The following is a 17,797-nucleotide window of genomic DNA, read 5'->3' on the forward strand; positions in this document are numbered from 1 at the left end:
TTTTAATGGGATTCTCCCAGCAACACAAGACTCTTCTCCTGACAGTAATACTTATTGTCTTCTCCCATACGATAAAGCTTTTATAGTACAACCTCCTCATACATTGTTAGTTCAACCCACAAGGTTCTTAATATGGTTTGCATACCCCCAATGTGAATGGAACTCTTCTATAATGATTGCCCTGATCCTTCTTCAGTCCTTGTCACCCATTAAGCCCAGTTATTTCCCTATCACTAGGGTCAGTTTCATCAGGAGTCAATGGACCTGACAGTATGTTTCATCAGTATAGGAAACCCATGCACGGAGAGAACAGACAAGCTCCTTGTAGGTAATGCCTTGTCATCATCATCATCAAACTCTGGACCCCACTGCTGCTAACCACTGAGCCTTGGACAATAATAACAGTTTGTGCCATCAGTGCCCTCGGAAGGCCCCCAAACTGGAGTGCAAATGCTATTTCTTTAGGTGAAATAAATTCAGCTAGGCTGATGTTTCCATAAGATTCTTCTAGAGCTACATGTATAGAAAGGCTGGTCCCTGAGCCACCCCAATAAACAAAGATAATATCTTATCATTTAAGGGCAGAGACACACGCTGCGATTCAGGGAGATTACCGTATATACTTGAGTATAAGCCGTCCCGAGTATAAGCCGAGGTACCTAATTTTACCTCCAAAAACTGGGAAAGCTTATTGACTCGAGTATAAGCCTAGGGTGAGAAATGCAGCAGCTTCTGGTAAGTTTCAATCAAAAAATTGAGGGTTTCTGCTCCCATTGGAGGTGCCGGCGACCATTCTTGGACACTGGCGAATATTCTTGGACGCTGGCGACTATTCTTGGATGCCGGTGACTATTCTTAGGCGCATGCGACTATTCTTAGACGCCGGCGACTATTCTTAGACGCCGGCGACCGTTTTTGCGCTTGACCCGGGTAGAGTTTTTCAGCATATTTTGGGGGCTGAAAAACTCGGCTTATACTCGAGTATATACAGTAGTTACCTGGCGACAAATCTCCTCTTCTTCGTGCGACTAGTGCGGCTAGAATGTAAATCGCAACTCGTTTCCGGAGTCGTCCGAAGTTTGGGGCGACTTGGGAAAATGAAACGATCGGAGTGTCATTTCGCCGGCAATTTACATTCTGCTCTCACCAGTGATGTATCTTTGCCTGAAGCAATGTCCTTACCAGGCTTCATGGCACAGAACTGAATATACAGAGACTTTGGATGTCTCCATCAAAAGAAGTTTCTTATGTTATATGTTTCTACTAATTTTTAGTAACAGGGAAATTAATTTTACCAAATCATAAGCCCCAATTAACTTGCGTTGCCTTGAAAAAAAAAAAAAAACTTTTTGGATCCATATTGTTGTTTCAGATCACATAAAAATGGAAGACTACTAAGATCAGAGCATTTTTCTCACCATTATAGAAACAAGTAATGATGTATGTGTCTACCAGCAGAACATGGTGGTGTCATTGGTGTTTTCAGTGAGACCAGACCACCGAAGGTTCTTTAAAACAGAACTTTAATTTTAGAATTGTGAAAATAAATTATTTGACATAGGGTAATAAATACAAAAGCCATCCTTTAAGTCAGCCATTCCAATCCTAGGTCCTACACATCAAAAAATGCTGCGCCCCGTTTTTGGGAAAACACTTGCAACAGACCAATAAGTGAACAGCACTTCCTTCCAATTAGACTATAGTCTGTGCCCTATCAGTTGATAAATGAAAAATAACTATAGATGTTCTAACTTCACATGGGATTGAATGGAATACATATTTTCTCATATATTCATTTATATAACTCACCTATAACTGAACTAGTCTTTGAGCAGACAAGAAGAATGTGACATTTTAATCAAACCCAACAAAATGATTCAGGGTCGAACTGGGGGGGGGGAGTCTGGAAGTTGGGAGGTGGACCCCTGTGGCTGCCAGGAGTTCCCTTGGTGTCACAGTCCGGGTGGGCCCCCAATACAGTCCAGCGCTGAAATTATTATTAAAATAAGACAAGAACTTTGAGATATTAGTTGACTGAAACGAGGCATGGAATGAGCTTGAGGGGAAGTAAACCCCAATATAATATTTTGCATAGGGAAAGCAAATGCAATTCATAGCAACTCTTCCCCAGCCAAGACTACATTTCCCACAATGCCTTGCACACATCTGTTATTCTCCTCCTTGATAGGTGTGTTAATCACAGAACATGCCAACAATGATGCTAAGTGGAGACTTGATGACTGCTAAATTGTTTCCATGGAGCATGTAGTCAGAACCAGCAGTGTAAAGTGTAGCAAGGGACAGATACTGTTTTCAATAGTATTTCCATTTGCTTTCATAGTTTCATTTTTGGGTTTACAGTCACAATCAGGTTATTGGTAAATGGCAGGTTCAGTTTACAGATGTGTCTCACCTTAGAAAATCAAAGTCAAAACACAAGACTTAGCATGGAAGTTGCTATTTATCTGGAAAGCTGAGTATTCTCATGCAACATCTAAAGGGAACATTTGAGCAAAGCATGTATGTAAATGTAAGCGTGTCTCGGTTAAATAATCATTTACTGATAAACACAATAGGGGCTTCTCACAAAGGCACGTGTGAAAGAAGACCCTACCTTCATGTAGGGATTCAAGAGAACCTGGGATGATATAACAGCCCTGCAGGGGGGAACGTTAGGCTCAGGTAAACTGAAACACATATATATTTCAGTTTATCAGGGGCCTAATATATACATTGTGTATCTTATTGGAACAGCTGATAAAAAGGCAAAAGCTCACTTATTTCATCCAAAAATCTGAAGGCCCACAATGTGAGTTGTTGGGTCTGGCCTGAAACATTTGCTGGATTTTAATTCATACCGTTGGCAGAGGACTTTTCACGGCAATCGATCGCTTTTCTCAGAGCAATACTTCATTTCTATTGACTGTGCTTGCCAACGCTTTCCCAGCCTCATCCCAAGATAAGTCCTTCATGCTTTCCATCTTTATAGGTTGGCACGGTCACACTGAATCCCTCATTAAGAGGCTTGGTGCTGACTTTTCACACAGGTATACGTCTATTGTCGTGGAGCCTAATGCAGGATTTGGTGGATGCTGTCAGGGGTCAGGGAATCAAAGAAACAACTGAGCATCTTGTTGGCCTGTAGAGACAGAGAGAAATGAGAACGGATAAGAAAGGATTCGGGGGGGGGGATCCAAGAGACAGATATGGGAGAAAATGAAGAGCAGTAACATGATTAGAAACACAGTACATCTTTCCTTTTATCTCTCATTGCCCCAGGGTATAGCCGAGAATGGAATTCATTTCTAGCAAATGAAATCAACAGAATAAATACAATTTCGCACAATTGATTCCCTATTCGCCAGCATCTGGTTCAAGTCATGTTTATGTCATCACATTATGAGGCTAAAAATCTGTTGGCTTCAGGGGGGAGCTCCGTACCTGGGATTCAGTCTGCGGACAGAGCACCTGCTCAGTAAGGGTCTGCGCCGACATATTATGCCGATCATCACTGCAATTAAATAAGGTGATGGAGATGGTTAAGAAATGTCTTTTAGCATAATTATTAATCTCTACTAAATCAGTTTAACAAAGTTATCAAGCTTGACTGTGGTTATTGACAAAAGTAACTTGCCTGCAGTTACATCAGAGTAACATTGATAATATATTATAGGTATGGGACCTGTTATCCAGAATACTCAGGACCTGGGGTTTCCGTAATTTGGATCTTTAAGTCTACTAGAAATCATGTAAATATTAAATAAACCAAATATGCTGGTTTTGCTTCCAATAAGGATTAATTATATCTTAGTTTGGATCATTTGCTTCCAATAAAGATTAATTATACCTTAGTTTGGATCAAGTACAAGGTATTATTTTATTATCACAGAGAAAAAGGAAATCATTTTGAAAAATGTGGAATATTTGGACAAAAGGAGTCTATGGGTGACGGCCTTTCCTTAATTCTGAGCTTTCTGGATAACGGGTTTCTGCATATACCTATTATTTATTCTCAGCTGATGTATTCCTAGCATGGAAATACTAAGAATGAAATGCCCTGCCGAGTGATGTTGTGATGCCAGATTCTCATTAATGCCTTTAAGTGTGGCTTGGATGATTTCTAGGACAGGCGTGATATCTATGTGCCAACACAAGTGGAGAGAAGACCACTTTGATGTGGTTGACCAGCTAAAGTTCACTCATTACATTTTGAAACGGAGACCACAATATCTGTTTAATACCACAGCAATTTCTTTACTAGATGTTGATATTTATCCATATGGATGTGCCCTTTTGTGTTTTATTTATACAAATGTATGTGCTGGGTTTCAACTCAACTCTTATTTATCTATATTAGGACCAAAGACTTTGATAGATGAAACTGGACTTTTTCGATATTTCATAATGACATCATTTCTTAATTATTGTTAAAACTCCTTTGGAAGGGCCACATCCAGCTTGACAGCCCCGGCACTGATAAAGGTCACAGTTAGAATCAATGTGCGAATGTTCAGAGAGAATTCCGGATCCCTACTAAATGATACCAGCACTGAAAACAAGAACAATACGATACAAAGCTATGCAGAAGGTATATAGAATACGTAACCATTCCTGTACATTGCACAAAACATGGTTACTGATATAGAATGGGTAACCGCAGATCTGTCCTACCCAGAAGGATTCAAGCTGACCAATACAGATGTACATATGGCAAGTTGAGTGTTACATACAGAATGAATTGATAGGGACTGATTTCATAATAATAATTACTTTGATTTTCTATTATGCCGTCTACTTCTTGTAAAGACATTTTGGGGCTCATTTATAAACACTGGGCACATTTGCACTTGGGCAGTAACCCATGGCATCCAATCAGATAATTGCTTTCACTGCTCAACCTGCAGCTGGCTGTAAAAATTGGTTGCTATGGGTTACTGCCTAGGTGCAAATGTGCCCAGTGTTTATAAATGAGCTCTGTTGTCTATATATGCAGCAATTATATCCCATACATAAAAGAAGACCCATTTTAATATCCGACTTACTTACTGTCATTATCCTTAGTGATGTATAACTAGGGCTAATGATAAGATGCTTCCTCCTTTTCTCATCCATCCGTCATATTTATGTTTATGTTAATCAATCAAATGTATTGGATATTGTCCATTATGACAAACACAATCTTGGCATAGAGATGCCAATAACACAGAAATCCCTATCCTGTTAAACCACTTTATATAACGGAGGCTTCTATAAAGTCACGTACAGTACATGGTTTACATATTGGTTTGGAAAGCACCAGGATATGGTTTTGCACTATTCTGTTTCAACCGCTTGCCTCATACCAAATGGAGTCCTGATCTAAATCACCATTTTGTTCCAGTAGATTGCTGCCATTTACAATTTTTATAAAGTGGGCCTACCCTTTGTGGAACTGACTTAAAGGAGAACTAAACCCTAAAAATTAATATAGCTAAAAATGCCATATTTTATATACTGAACTGATTGTACCAGCCTAAAGTTTCGGCTTGTCAATAGCAGCAATGATCCAGGACTTCAAACTTGTCACAGGGGGTCACCATCTTGGAAAGTGTCTGTGACACTCACATTTTCAGTGGGCTCTGAGCAGCTGTTGAGAAGCTAAGCTTAGGGGTTGTCACTAATTATCCAGCAGAAAATGAGGTTGGTCTGTAATATAAGACGATACTTCAGGGCTGATTATTAAATTCTGATGCTAATTACACTGGTTTCTGTGCTGCCATGTAGTTATTATCTGTATTAATTACTAATCAGCCTTATATTGTGACATTTCTATTCTATGTGTACTGTATATTGTGAGTGGGTCCCTAAGCTCAGTAAGTGACAGCAGCACAGAGCATGTGCAGTGAATCAGCAGAAAAGAAGATGGGGAGCTACTGGGACATCTTTGGAGACACAGATCTTTGCTGCTTAAAGGCTGTGGTTTACTTGGGCTGGTACAAAAGCACAAAACATAATGTTTAACATTTCTACCCTACCCTCTTTGGTTAGGCTTTACTTCTCATTTAAGCTACCTGGGAGATATTTGAGCAAGTCAGTAATCAAATCCCAAGTCACTGAGGTCGAGTTTCTTTTCTGGCTACTTGGCGAAAAATTATAATTGTTGCACATTTTTTAAAGAAATGGAGACGTGGGGGCCCAATGTTTGCTAAATCGCATGCTTTCACAGAAAATTTTCTGTGCCTACCACAAATTGTTATGTGGGGAACATTGCCAAATTTGCCCAACCCCTCCATGATGGCCTTTGGTGGAAACAGATATTCTTCATGCCAACAGCAAACTCCTGAGCTCTCAAGCACTCCATTGAGCAGCTGGAGTGCATTCTCTATATTAGTTTTGAAGGATGCGGTTTAAAGTGATACTGATACTAAAAATTTTCTTTTCAACATATTAATCTACATTATCACGTTAATTGTTTTTTGCTAACAGTTCTGCTTTTGTAAGTAATTATTACTTGAAGTTCCTAAACCGGATTGTTTTGCCAACCTGACTGTCCCATCTCAGTCTGTCAGTTAGAGTTTCTAATGCTAACGGACTCCTGCTGCACAAATATGGCAGCCCCCTCATAGAGGAACATGGGGTAAAAAAGGTAAAGTAAAAGCATCAAGCAAATACTTTTATGGCAAAATTACGAATAGCATTCAAAGATAATGTTATGATGGATATAAAAATTGGTTATTTTCTGGTGTCAGCATCTCTTTAAGGCTGCCACTCACCTATATGGCTGTAAGATTCCTCCATTCTTGATGGGGTTAATGCAATAATATAAAATAAATTGAATCCTCATAGTGGCTAAACTGGCATGCCTGGGTTCAGAGTAAGGTTGATCTTACTGGCATCAGGCAGATGTTTTTGTGTTCAGTCCCACTTTTGAGGTCCAAGAATGTGGTCAGGGCCAGGTTTCAAAAACAAAAGAGTCGATGGAGACCCAGTTTGAAAGCCAAATAGGATGAAATCGAAGAACACTTATTTATTGCTCTGGGTACTCCTGAACTCTAGCAGTCCCTTATACCAATACATATTTTATATATATGTAACCTTGCTGTGAGCAAAGGGGAGTTGCTCAAACGTTGAACCTCAAACATTGGCTTGAACCCAATGAGTTGAAAAACCTCTGCTTAAAAGGAAAACTATACCATACAAACCATACATGTTAGATCACATGAACCAATTAAAAGACAGAGTTCTGTGTTTTGCTTCCACACTTCTGTTACCGTTAGAGCTGCAGTATTTCTGGTCAGGTGATCTCTGAGGCAGCACACAGACCATCTCAAAATAGTGGTTCAAGACAAGAGATGTAAAAGGGCAATATTTTCTTAAATATATACACCAGTTTGGTAAGATTCTTTAATATGTCACTTAATGTGATATAAATGATCTGTTGCTTAAATATTCATTTTGGGGGTATAGTTTTCCTTTAAAAGGCAGGCCCTTTTTTAGGCTCAATTTACCAATGTCAAATAATGTGCAGAAAAATAATCAACAAACACCTCATTGGCTTTTCAGTTTCATCCTACATACCACCCCTTTGGTGCTGAAAACGGAGACCAATGACATATCTGATGCCAAGGAAAGCTGTATGGCATATTTGCTATTAACCCAGTTCTCACATAAAGACTCTATTGTTTGAAGAGCGCTCCATATGTTCACGTTTAATGTCTGCCTTTCTGCTCCCGTGCAATTTTATTTTCTTTAGGATGGGTAAAAATAGAGACTTCTATTCAATTCTCTCGCTTTCTCTTTTCGTGATCAAAATCCTTCAATGAAGAAGTGAAATACTTTCGCTTTGTCAGATACCCTGTTTTTAAGCAATGCCTGGCCTAGTTTTGCTGTGCAGCTGGCTATAACTTATGGCTTTGAGGTTGGCAGTGCTGAGAGATAAGAACTAGGGAGGGGGCATCTGAGGAGCTCATATCAACCCCCTTTTTCTGACAGAACTGCAAAATAAAAACCAAGAGAGCTTTCCGCTGGGATTGACAGAGCCTCCTGTCACACAGTCTGTTCCCTGCTGCCATTCAGCCCTATGCACTATACATGCTTGCCTATAAATGTGTGTATGTATACTCTCTCTATACTCTATGTATATGCCTGACCAGAAATAGGTGTCCAATAGTCATTGACAGTAGAATTAATTCACGACTGTCAGTTTGCCAAGCTATGCAGAAATACAAAGCTGGATTGTAAGGTACCTGCCAATACGTTATAGGGTTAACTCAGTCTTGGCGCATTCAAAATGGAAAGAAAATCTATTTATTGAATTATAAATAATATTAAAGGAACAGTAACACCAATCACATCACATAGGTGAGTGTAATCAAGTTATAGACCTGAGTTCTCTGCAGGTTAGTGTTCATTAAAGAACCAATATAATATAAACAAACACCAGAGAGAAAGGGAAAGTAGAGGACTTAGGACCCTGTACACTCCAAGCTAACCAGTTCAGATGCAATTGTTAGATAGAGTTCGTGAAAAATAACTTAAAACATAACTTTTAATCCAAATAAGTAAAAGCACACCCGCACCCATACAGACAATGCCGAGACTGACTCCAATAAAGCTATATGGAAGTCCAGGACCGTGTCCTTAAAAATACAAACATTTAAAAACCAGGCATAGGATAGATCGATGGACAAACAGTGTAGTCAGCGTTCTCTTTGCAGCCTGACTACTAAAGTATTAAAGTGTCTGCCATGTTGCTATGGCCATTCCCCAACAACCTCCCTTCCAGTCATTCCCCAGCGAAAATTCTACCTAGCTACGTGGGGAACAAGTGGGAGCCAGTCGCCCACCGTCCACCCATGCCACCTGCCCCCCGTTGAATGGCTGGCCCCAGGGCTACACAGCAGCTTGTTTATATAAATTATAAAATTATAGTAGTACTTATCTGTTATCTACTGTGTATCATGTGCTTGAATGGCTGCCCCCATGGCTACACAGCAGCTTGTTTATATAAACTGTAGTAGTGTTTCTGAAGCAAACACACCAGTTTTATCAGTGCAGGAAAACAGTACATTATATTTTCATTACTTTAATATACTATCAGTTTTTGGTGTTACTATTCCTTTAAGTAAAAGGGAATTCTAGTCATTCAAAGCAGAAGGAATCCTGGGAAGGAAACAAAGTCTTGCACCTAAACTTTCCATTGTCATGGAATATCCTTCAGGCTGCAGCTCACTGGTTGATCAGATCCCAACTACAGACTGGTGTAGCCTTTACCAGGGCTCATCTATCAATATGCTTTTGAGAAAAGCCTTTGCTACACTCATGAGCCCCAAAAAGGGCAGAGCTGGTCACTAGTTTGAATCTGATCAGCACTTGTTCTGGCTGTGCTTTAAACCCAGTGAGTGAGCTTCACTCTATAGACTATACCAGTGGCCCCCAACCTTTTATGCCAGTGAGCCACATTTAAATGTAGGAAGTTGGAAATCAACATAATAATGCAAAAAGTCCATAATGGCATAAAAAACGGGATTTGGGGGGCTTCTAATGCTCCTTTAGCGCATACAAGTGGCTCCTTTTGCGCATGTGTAGCGTTGCAGTAGGGGGCCCTGGACAGTGACCCTGGACAGGAGTCCTGGTGGGCCCCGGGCCCCCCAGTCCGACCCTGCTCATGAGCCAGTGGTTGGGGATCACGGAAATATTCCATGAAAATGATAATTTTAGGTTCCAAACTGGGTTTCCATCTCACGGTTCCTGCTGTTTTGCATGCTAATTAGCAGAGGGTCTCCTCGCTTCAAATGCTAAAGCAAATTTGCCCCTTATTGCAATGACCTGTATGCAGTTAGCTTTGACTGGGTTAGCGCCAATTTAAAATAATGACAGAATGATTTCATCCGTTGCTGTGGGTAACTGAATTAGACTGTCGCCACCTATGTTAGTAGATGGAGGCCACGCACCAACAACACCAACACCAGTCTTAGCCAATTAGCAATTATCTTGTTGAATTACTGTTGTGGGTGAAGGTGCTGGAAGCTGTGGTGAAACAGGATGCTGCAGGTTAACAATCCCTGGGAGATATGTCTATTTAGCTGTTATGTGTTAATACAAAGTTGCATTTCTATTGGTGACTATCCCCTCAGCCTTTTCACAGCACAGAAATGGTTAAATGGCTTGGGTGAGGCTGGTCCATGTCTGCGCTGCTCTGTGTTATGTTTTGGGTAGCCGAGGATGAGTAGAGTTTAACAGTCTCATGCAGGCATTACACAACAGTAACTTTCATTTTCATTTTTAAGCTGTACAGAAAGTATGAACAGTATAAGTCTGAGCACAGTGACATCTACAGGCCATCTGCACAAACACCATACTCTGCTACATCTTTTAAGTCATGGAAACCCAGACACGCCATCTAATCTCTGGCACAACAAAAGCTTTCCATAACAGGATTTTCCAAACTCATAATCCATCAAGGGGAACTGTGCCTTCCATCCATTAAATCAGCTCTATGCCATGCTGCAGTTTAAAGGGGTGGTTCACCTTTAAAGGAATAGTTCAGCGTGAAAATAAAAACTGGGTAAATAGATAGGCTGTGCAAAATAAAAAATGTTTCTAATATAGTTAGTTAGCCAAAAATGTAATGTATAAAGGCTGGAGTGAGTGGATGTGTAACATAATAGCCAGAACACTACTTCCTGCTTTTTAGCTCTCTAACGCTGAGCTAGTCAGCGACTTGGTACATAACTGTTCAGTGAGTTTGCAATTGATCTTCAGCATTCAACTCATATTCAAAAGCATCAGATATGTAGTAGCCTTTAATAAACACAACCACAGCGTTTTTTTGCTATTGAGAAGTGCTCTCCTCATTCTTTAATTTGTTGACACATGTGGCCCCCTCAAGTCTCTGATTGGTTACTGCCTGGTAACCAATCAGTGGAAACCAAGAGAGCTGAAAAGCAGGAAGTATTGTTCTGGCTATTATGTTAGACATCCAGTCACTCCAGCCTTTATACATTAAATTTTTGGCTAAATAACTATATTAGAAACATTTTTAATTTTGCACAGTCTATCTATTTACCCAGTTGTTATTTTTACACGGAACAATTCCTTTACGTTAACTTTTAGTATGTTATAGAATGACCAATTCTAAGCAAACTTTTAGTTGGTCTTCATTATTTATGTTTTTTTTTACACTGAAATGTTTTATTAGTTTTCCAAGCATATCAAATAAACTTGCTTAAGCTTGTCAAGCATGTAAACATAAAATCAAGTAAAATAGAATAAAATAAAAGGAAATAAAATGAAATTAAGTAAAATAAGATAAAATAAAATAAGGCGGCTGGGTTACACTCAATTTCCCAAAAAATAAACCTGATAGGATTAAGGCACAATATCAAGTATTATTTATGTTTTTAGAGTTTTTTAATTATTTGCATTTTTCATCTGAATCTTTCAGGGGGTCACTGACCCCATCTAAAAACAAATGCTCTGTAAGGTTACACATTTATTGTTACTGCTACTTTTTATTACTCATCTTTCTATTCGGGCCTCTCTTATTCATATTCCAGTCTCTTATTCAAATCAATGCATGGTTGCTAGGGGAATTTGGACCCTAGCAACCAGATTGCTGAAATTGCAAATTGGCAAGCTTCTGAATAAAAATCTAAATAACTCAAAAACCACAAATAATTAAATATGAAAACCAATTGCAAATTCTCTCAGAATATAATTCTCTACATCATACTAACAGTTACCTCAACAGTGAACAACCATTTAACCCTTCACTTGCTCAGAGAGGCTGGGATGACAGGGCACTCATGAGGTACAAGCCACATTACCTTATCTCTTGGGTCACGTTGCCGGCCTTTGTTAGAAGCGGATGAGTCAGCCGAAGGGAGCTGTTGGCAGCCTCACCGAGAGCCCTTTGTAACCTGAATACAAATGGGCTTCCTGCATTTTATTCTTATGAAATGAAAAATTGTTTTTTTTCGATCAGGTCTGAGTGCTTCTGTTAACCATTTTCATTGCTGCTATGCCTGCATTATTTTTTTGTGTGGTTATTTAGCCCGGGAAGACTTTATCTATTGAAATATTTGCATATGTGCATAAGTGCAATTACAAGTTGATGCAGGGACTGGTCTGATTGCCATTTTGGAGTCAGGAAGGAATTCTTTCCCACTCTGAGGCAAATTGGAGAGGCTTCAAATGAGGTGTTTTGCCTTCCTCTGGATCAACTAGCAGTTAGGCAGGTTGAAAGGTTGAACTTGATGGACCTGTGTCTTTTTTTCAACCTAACTTACTATGTTATTTTGTATCTACTAAAATAATTGACGACAACATGCTATTTATTAGAGGTAAAAAAAGAAAAAAAAAAAAAAAATATATATATATATATATATATATATATATATATATTTATATATATACACATATAAACATTATCCATGTATATATAGGAGTTTGAACCCAGGCTAAAGGTTCAGTGCTTTACCCATTGGAAGATCCTCTGGTAGTTTTGTAGGCAAATCTAAACCTGCTGTGAAGGTGCACATGCCTGAGCATTCCATAGCCAAGTGGTAGAATGCTTGCTGCTTTGTTACCCATTTTGTGATTTATTAGCAAAATGTTTGCAAGATATGGTTTAACTTAATGAGCCAAAAGTACCTGGGTACTGTGTTCAAATGCACAAGGCTGCTGTACTATTTCCTATGTACAACAAACCCATCACAGTCTGGCCTCGGCCCTATAAAGCAGTTGCTCCAGTGAGTAGGATCTGCCACTAGTATAATACTTGGGATAAGTGTTTCATGTGTTTTTGCTGATCATTCAAAAACGTTAGAATGCATGTGGCAAGAGTATCTAAACATCTTAATTGACCACAGAGCTAAGTTACAACTCCCCAGTCTTCTCTAGCACTTACCTTTTGGTTCTGTTTCAGCCAAATGTGCTGTCTTTATACTTGCATGTGTATATAATAGGCACCTGCAACTCCAGGGAATTATTCTTATACCCACCAGCTACAAATCCCTACTTAGCTCACAAACAGTGTCCGTTCGTATATAATATGCCAGTGTGTGTACATATTCTATTCTGTACAGAGCAGGAGTGCAGGCGGATAAACACAAGCCTGCCCTAATCTCCCAGATCCACCTGTGCTACTCACTGATCCACCTGCACGGCTGTGTACAGCCCTAAAAACCAGCACAATTGGCTGCCCTAAATACAGCACCGGAAAGCTGCTGAGCTACAAGAATTCATGAATACGTTTCAAACAACAAAGTTGCTATATAACAAAAATCATACAAATATGTTATTTTCTTCCCAAAAATACTTCTGTGGTCTGAGAATTTAACTATTGCTGGATAATTAAACTCCCCCATAGAAGTGACGGGTCATGCAAAATTTATATGAGTGGTTCAACTCCAATTCATTTTTGTCAGTTAAAGGGATTCTGTCATGATTTTTATGATGTAGTTTTTATTTCTGAATTACTGTTTACACTGCAAATAGTTTACTCTATAATATAAAAGTTCATTCCTGAACCAGCAAGTACCGGTATATATTTTTTAGTTGTAATATTGGTGTATAGGCGCCATCTCAGGTCACTTTGCCTGGTCATGTGCTTTCAGAAAAAGTCAGTTTAGGATGGAAATGCTTTCTGATAGGCTATTGTTTCTCCTACTCAATGTAACTGAATGTGTCGCAGTGGGACCTGGATTTTTCTGTTGAGTGTTGTTCTTAGATCTACCAGGCAACTGTTATCTTGTGTTAAGGTGGCCATAGACGTAACAATTACAATCTTTCTTGGAAAATATCTTTCCAAGAAAGATCATTCATTTCAATACACACGTGTAGAGCTGAATCGTCAGATATGGTAGGAACAATAGAATTCTACCTGTACCTTACGATTCAGCACTAACAATGGGCGATGTTCTGGTACCTTCCAGCCCAATCGTCGAACCAACCAATAACCAAGTCTTTTGCTGATAGGGTTGCCACACTTTCTGGAATATAATATCGGCCTTCCTATATATTTATCTTTTTTCCCATTGGGATCAACCATCATTTTTACCGGCCAGACCGGTAAAATACCGGCCAGGTGGCAACCCTATCTGCTGATATCAGTCGGCTCTTTTCCCACCATACATGCACCGAATATCGTACAAAATTTATTTTCATACAATATTATCTGTGCGTCTATTGCCACCTTTAGGGAGCTGCTATCTGGTTACCTTCCCATTGTTCTGTTGTTAGGCTGCTGGGAGGCGAGGGAAGGGGTATGTGATCAGGGCAGCCATCAGGGGGGGAACAGGGGGGAGAGTTGTAGGGGGCCCCGAGGGTAAGGGGGGCCCCGGCCACGCCACACTTACTTGATTAGCCGGGCCCCCCATCTTTCTGAGAGCTGCTGACTTTGGGAAGGCATGGGCGTTTAATGGGCCCTGGCCACCAATTTTCTTAAAATGTGTGGAGGGGGGCCCTGGCCACCAATTTTTTTTCTCATGTGGGGTCCTAGCCACCAATATTTTTTAATGGGGGGGCCCTGGCCACAAATGTTTTTTTATGGGGGGCCCTGACCACTTATATCTTTTTATTTTTTATTAACATGTGGGAACCCTAGCCACCAATATTTTTTTTGTTTTTTTACGGTGTGGTGGGGGGGGGCGGACCTGTGGGGTGGGAAGGGCGGACCTGTAGGTGGGGCTTGCGGTGGGGCCCAGGAAATTGTCATATTGGGCCCTGCGATTTCTGATGGCGGTCCTGTATGTGATATCAACTTGCAGTACAGCAGTAAAGAGTGACTGAAGTTTATGAGAGCACAAGTCACATAACTGGGGGCAGCTGGGAAACTGACAATGTGTCAGATTTAAAAATTAAATCTAAAACAAATCTATTTGCTCTTTTGAGAAATGGATTTCAGTGCAGAATTGTGCTGGCACTATTAACTGATGCGTTTTGAAAAAACTTTTTCCCAAAACAGTATCCCTTTAAAGGGTACCTATCGGGGAAAATAATTTACCCCACCGGTGCAGGCTAAAAGAGAACTGCTCTCCATTTGGCGGAAACAATATTGTTACCTGTTTGCATTTGGCAGCCCTGTATCTATGAGGAGTAGGAGGGGGTTACACAGACACCCTACTCAACATTCAAAGCTGAAAGTTAATGAGAGAGGTGGGCATAGGTCTCAATGGCGGCCTGTATTTACTGCCTGCCCCTTAGTAAATTCTTTCAGAATACATCTGTATATATTGTATTAATGTGGGTGGGATCAATGTTTTACAATAACCTGTGCACTTACCTGTGCACTAATGATGGAAAGCAAGTTACTGCATTGTCCCGCTGGGCAGCTACTAACAGACAAGGCCCTTCTGTCAGCAGCTTGATCTGAAATAAACCACACAGATAAAGAGCGTGAATGTACGGACTTCATTTACAGTACATTTACTTATTATGAATGACTAAGAACTCACTATCTTCATTACACACAGCACATACAGAATGGGAGACAGAATGAGTGAGTTCAGTAGGTCACACATGACCTTGTATTTCTTGTACTTGTAACAATACTGGCATAGAATTACTGTATCTCTCTGTATAGGCTACAGGAAAGCCTAAGGAGTTGTCCCTGCTAAAGAAATTGCCATTTCCATTCCATGCTCCCCCATACCAGCCCCCCCTGAACTTTTAGCCAATTATTCTTGTGAAGAGCTGGTCATAATAAGAGGGCTTTAGAAGGTTAAATGGGTTGTTCACCTTTGAGTTAACTTTTAGTATTATGTAGAGAGTGATATTCTGAGACTATTTGCATTCATTCATTTTGTATCCTTTGTTGTTTTTGAGTTATTTAGCTTTTTATTCAGCATCTCTCCAGTTTGCAATTGCAGCCATCTGGTTGCTAGGGTCCAAATTACCCTAGCAACCACGTATTGATTTGAATAAGAGACTGGAATATGAATGGGAGAGGCCTGAATAGAATTATGTGTAACAAAAAGTTGCAATAAAAATAATTGTGTAGCTTTACAGAACTTTTGTTTTTTAGACGGGGTCAGTGAACCCCATTTGAAAGTCAGGGGCGTAACTATAGAGGAAGCAGACCCTGCGGCTGCAGGGGGGCCCAGGAGGTATAGGGGCCCCATGAGGCCCAAATTTATAAATTCAATAAATATTGGTAAAACTAGCCAACTTCTAAACATTTTGGGGGCCTGAAAAAATAATTTTGCTGTGGGGCCCAGTAATATCTAGTTACGCCACTGTTGAAAGCTAAAAATGAATAACAAACTGAAAAGTTGCTTAGACTCCTACATGACCTCGACAAGTTTTAGATGGTGTATTTTTGGATTCTAGCTATTTTCAGGGTCGAGGTATAATAAATCTCGAAAAATGTAGGTTTTCGTGGAATTTTCATAGAAAACACAACTCAAACCTTAATAAATAACCCCCTTTATGTATAAAGGCAAATGTTCTGCACCCTTAAATTTTACAGTCTACAGCAGGGGTGTCCAAACTGCGGCCCAAGGGCCACATGCGGCCCAGGATGGATATGAATGCGGCCCAGCTTGAAACTCTCAGTTCCTGAGGAAACGTCATAATAATAATATAATAATAAGTCTATTTAATATCCATATGTCCCATATTCCAGTGTATAGCTCTATCTTGTTATCCAACTGGTGTTGCAGTTATTTTTTGTGTATTTTCTTTACTTTTACAAATCAAAAGTGTTTGTGTATTTCATGTGTGGCCCCCGGACAATTTTTCTTTTTGTAATGTGGCCCAGGGAAGCCAAAAGATTGGACACCCCTGGTCTACAGTGATACAATTTATAAATAATGTATAGTGACTGATGGATTGAGGTGTATTGAAAACAACCAAGAATAAATCACAATCATTTCTCAATCTCTGGTCATTATTATACCTTAGCAGTCAAGTAATTCCCAGGGCTGTACATTTCTGCCACAAGCTGTGCCTGTAGTTGATCAAATGCTGTAAGCCTTGCTGCTGTGATGTGGAACTCTTTGGCCATAAGTTGCTCTAGTGCGGGGATGTAGGGTGGGGGAGAGGTGCGGAGCATATGGGGTGGGAACAGTAGGCAGGTTGTCTGGCAGAGGGCACTGGTAAAGGGCAAATCTGAAAAAGAAATAACAGGAGAGAAAATATTTTTTTTTTGAAAATATTTTTTTTTTGTTAATATATTTTGCAACAAGTATTTGTATCATATTTAATTCAAAAACTTCTTTGCACAAATAACAATCCCTTCAATAAAGTGGCACAACACAGCAAAATATAAAAAAGGGGGGATTTGTTTCGACCAAGATATTTTATTATCTTTTATTTATATAGTGCCAACATATTCCACAGCTGATCCACAAATCGTTCACATCAGTCCCTGCCAAGTTGCAAAATATCCCGGAATTTATTAATATCCTGAAACACATTCAGTACATTGTTAGCAGAGAGTCAAGGCCCTCATGTGTGCACATTTCCCAGTTAAAACCCCCATTCAATAACGTACGTGCATCAAATTGAGCTTTATGCACTTCCGTATAGCTGTGCTTGAGGGCACTCAGTCCTTCCTGTTCGAAAATGACGTTCAACTGCACCCACTGACACAGAGGATCCCTGGAGCTACCTCCACCTCTGGACCAGGCAGTAGTTCCAGGGTTCCCTTAGCGCCATCATCAATAGTGCCCTTGCGGGTAAAGAACTGGGTGCTTGTGCCATTCTCGTGCCGAAAAATGGTGCCAGCTGGACTTGGAAAACTTTCAGCCCAATTGCATGTGATTTATGGTGAAGTGCGGGTGCAATTGGGTTTATTTTGACGCACAGGCCATTT

At 40.0% G+C, this 17,797-nt stretch overlaps 1 protein-coding gene across 1 annotated transcript in view; it reads right to left on the minus strand.

Moving 5' to 3' along the window:
• Positions 1–1,506: 1,506 nt before the first annotated feature.
• Positions 1,507–17,797, minus strand: part of dnaaf8.L (dynein axonemal assembly factor 8 L homeolog) — a 73,825-nt gene continuing 57,534 nt past the window's right edge. Inside the window, exons 28-31 of the mRNA XM_018236523.2 lie at positions 16,880–17,091; positions 15,266–15,351; positions 3,442–3,511; positions 1,507–3,139 (exon numbers count right to left, since the gene is read on the minus strand). Coding sequence (XP_018092012.1) covers positions 3,071–3,139; positions 3,442–3,511; positions 15,266–15,351; positions 16,880–17,091 — 437 coding nt within the window. The 3' untranslated portion in view covers positions 1,507–3,070. The remainder of the gene's footprint in view (positions 3,140–3,441; positions 3,512–15,265; positions 15,352–16,879; positions 17,092–17,797) is intronic.

This window comes from Xenopus laevis, chromosome 9_10L (assembly GCF_017654675.1).
Source record: "Xenopus laevis strain J_2021 chromosome 9_10L, Xenopus_laevis_v10.1, whole genome shotgun sequence".
In the NCBI taxonomy this organism is placed as follows: Eukaryota; Metazoa; Chordata; class Amphibia; order Anura; family Pipidae; genus Xenopus; species Xenopus laevis.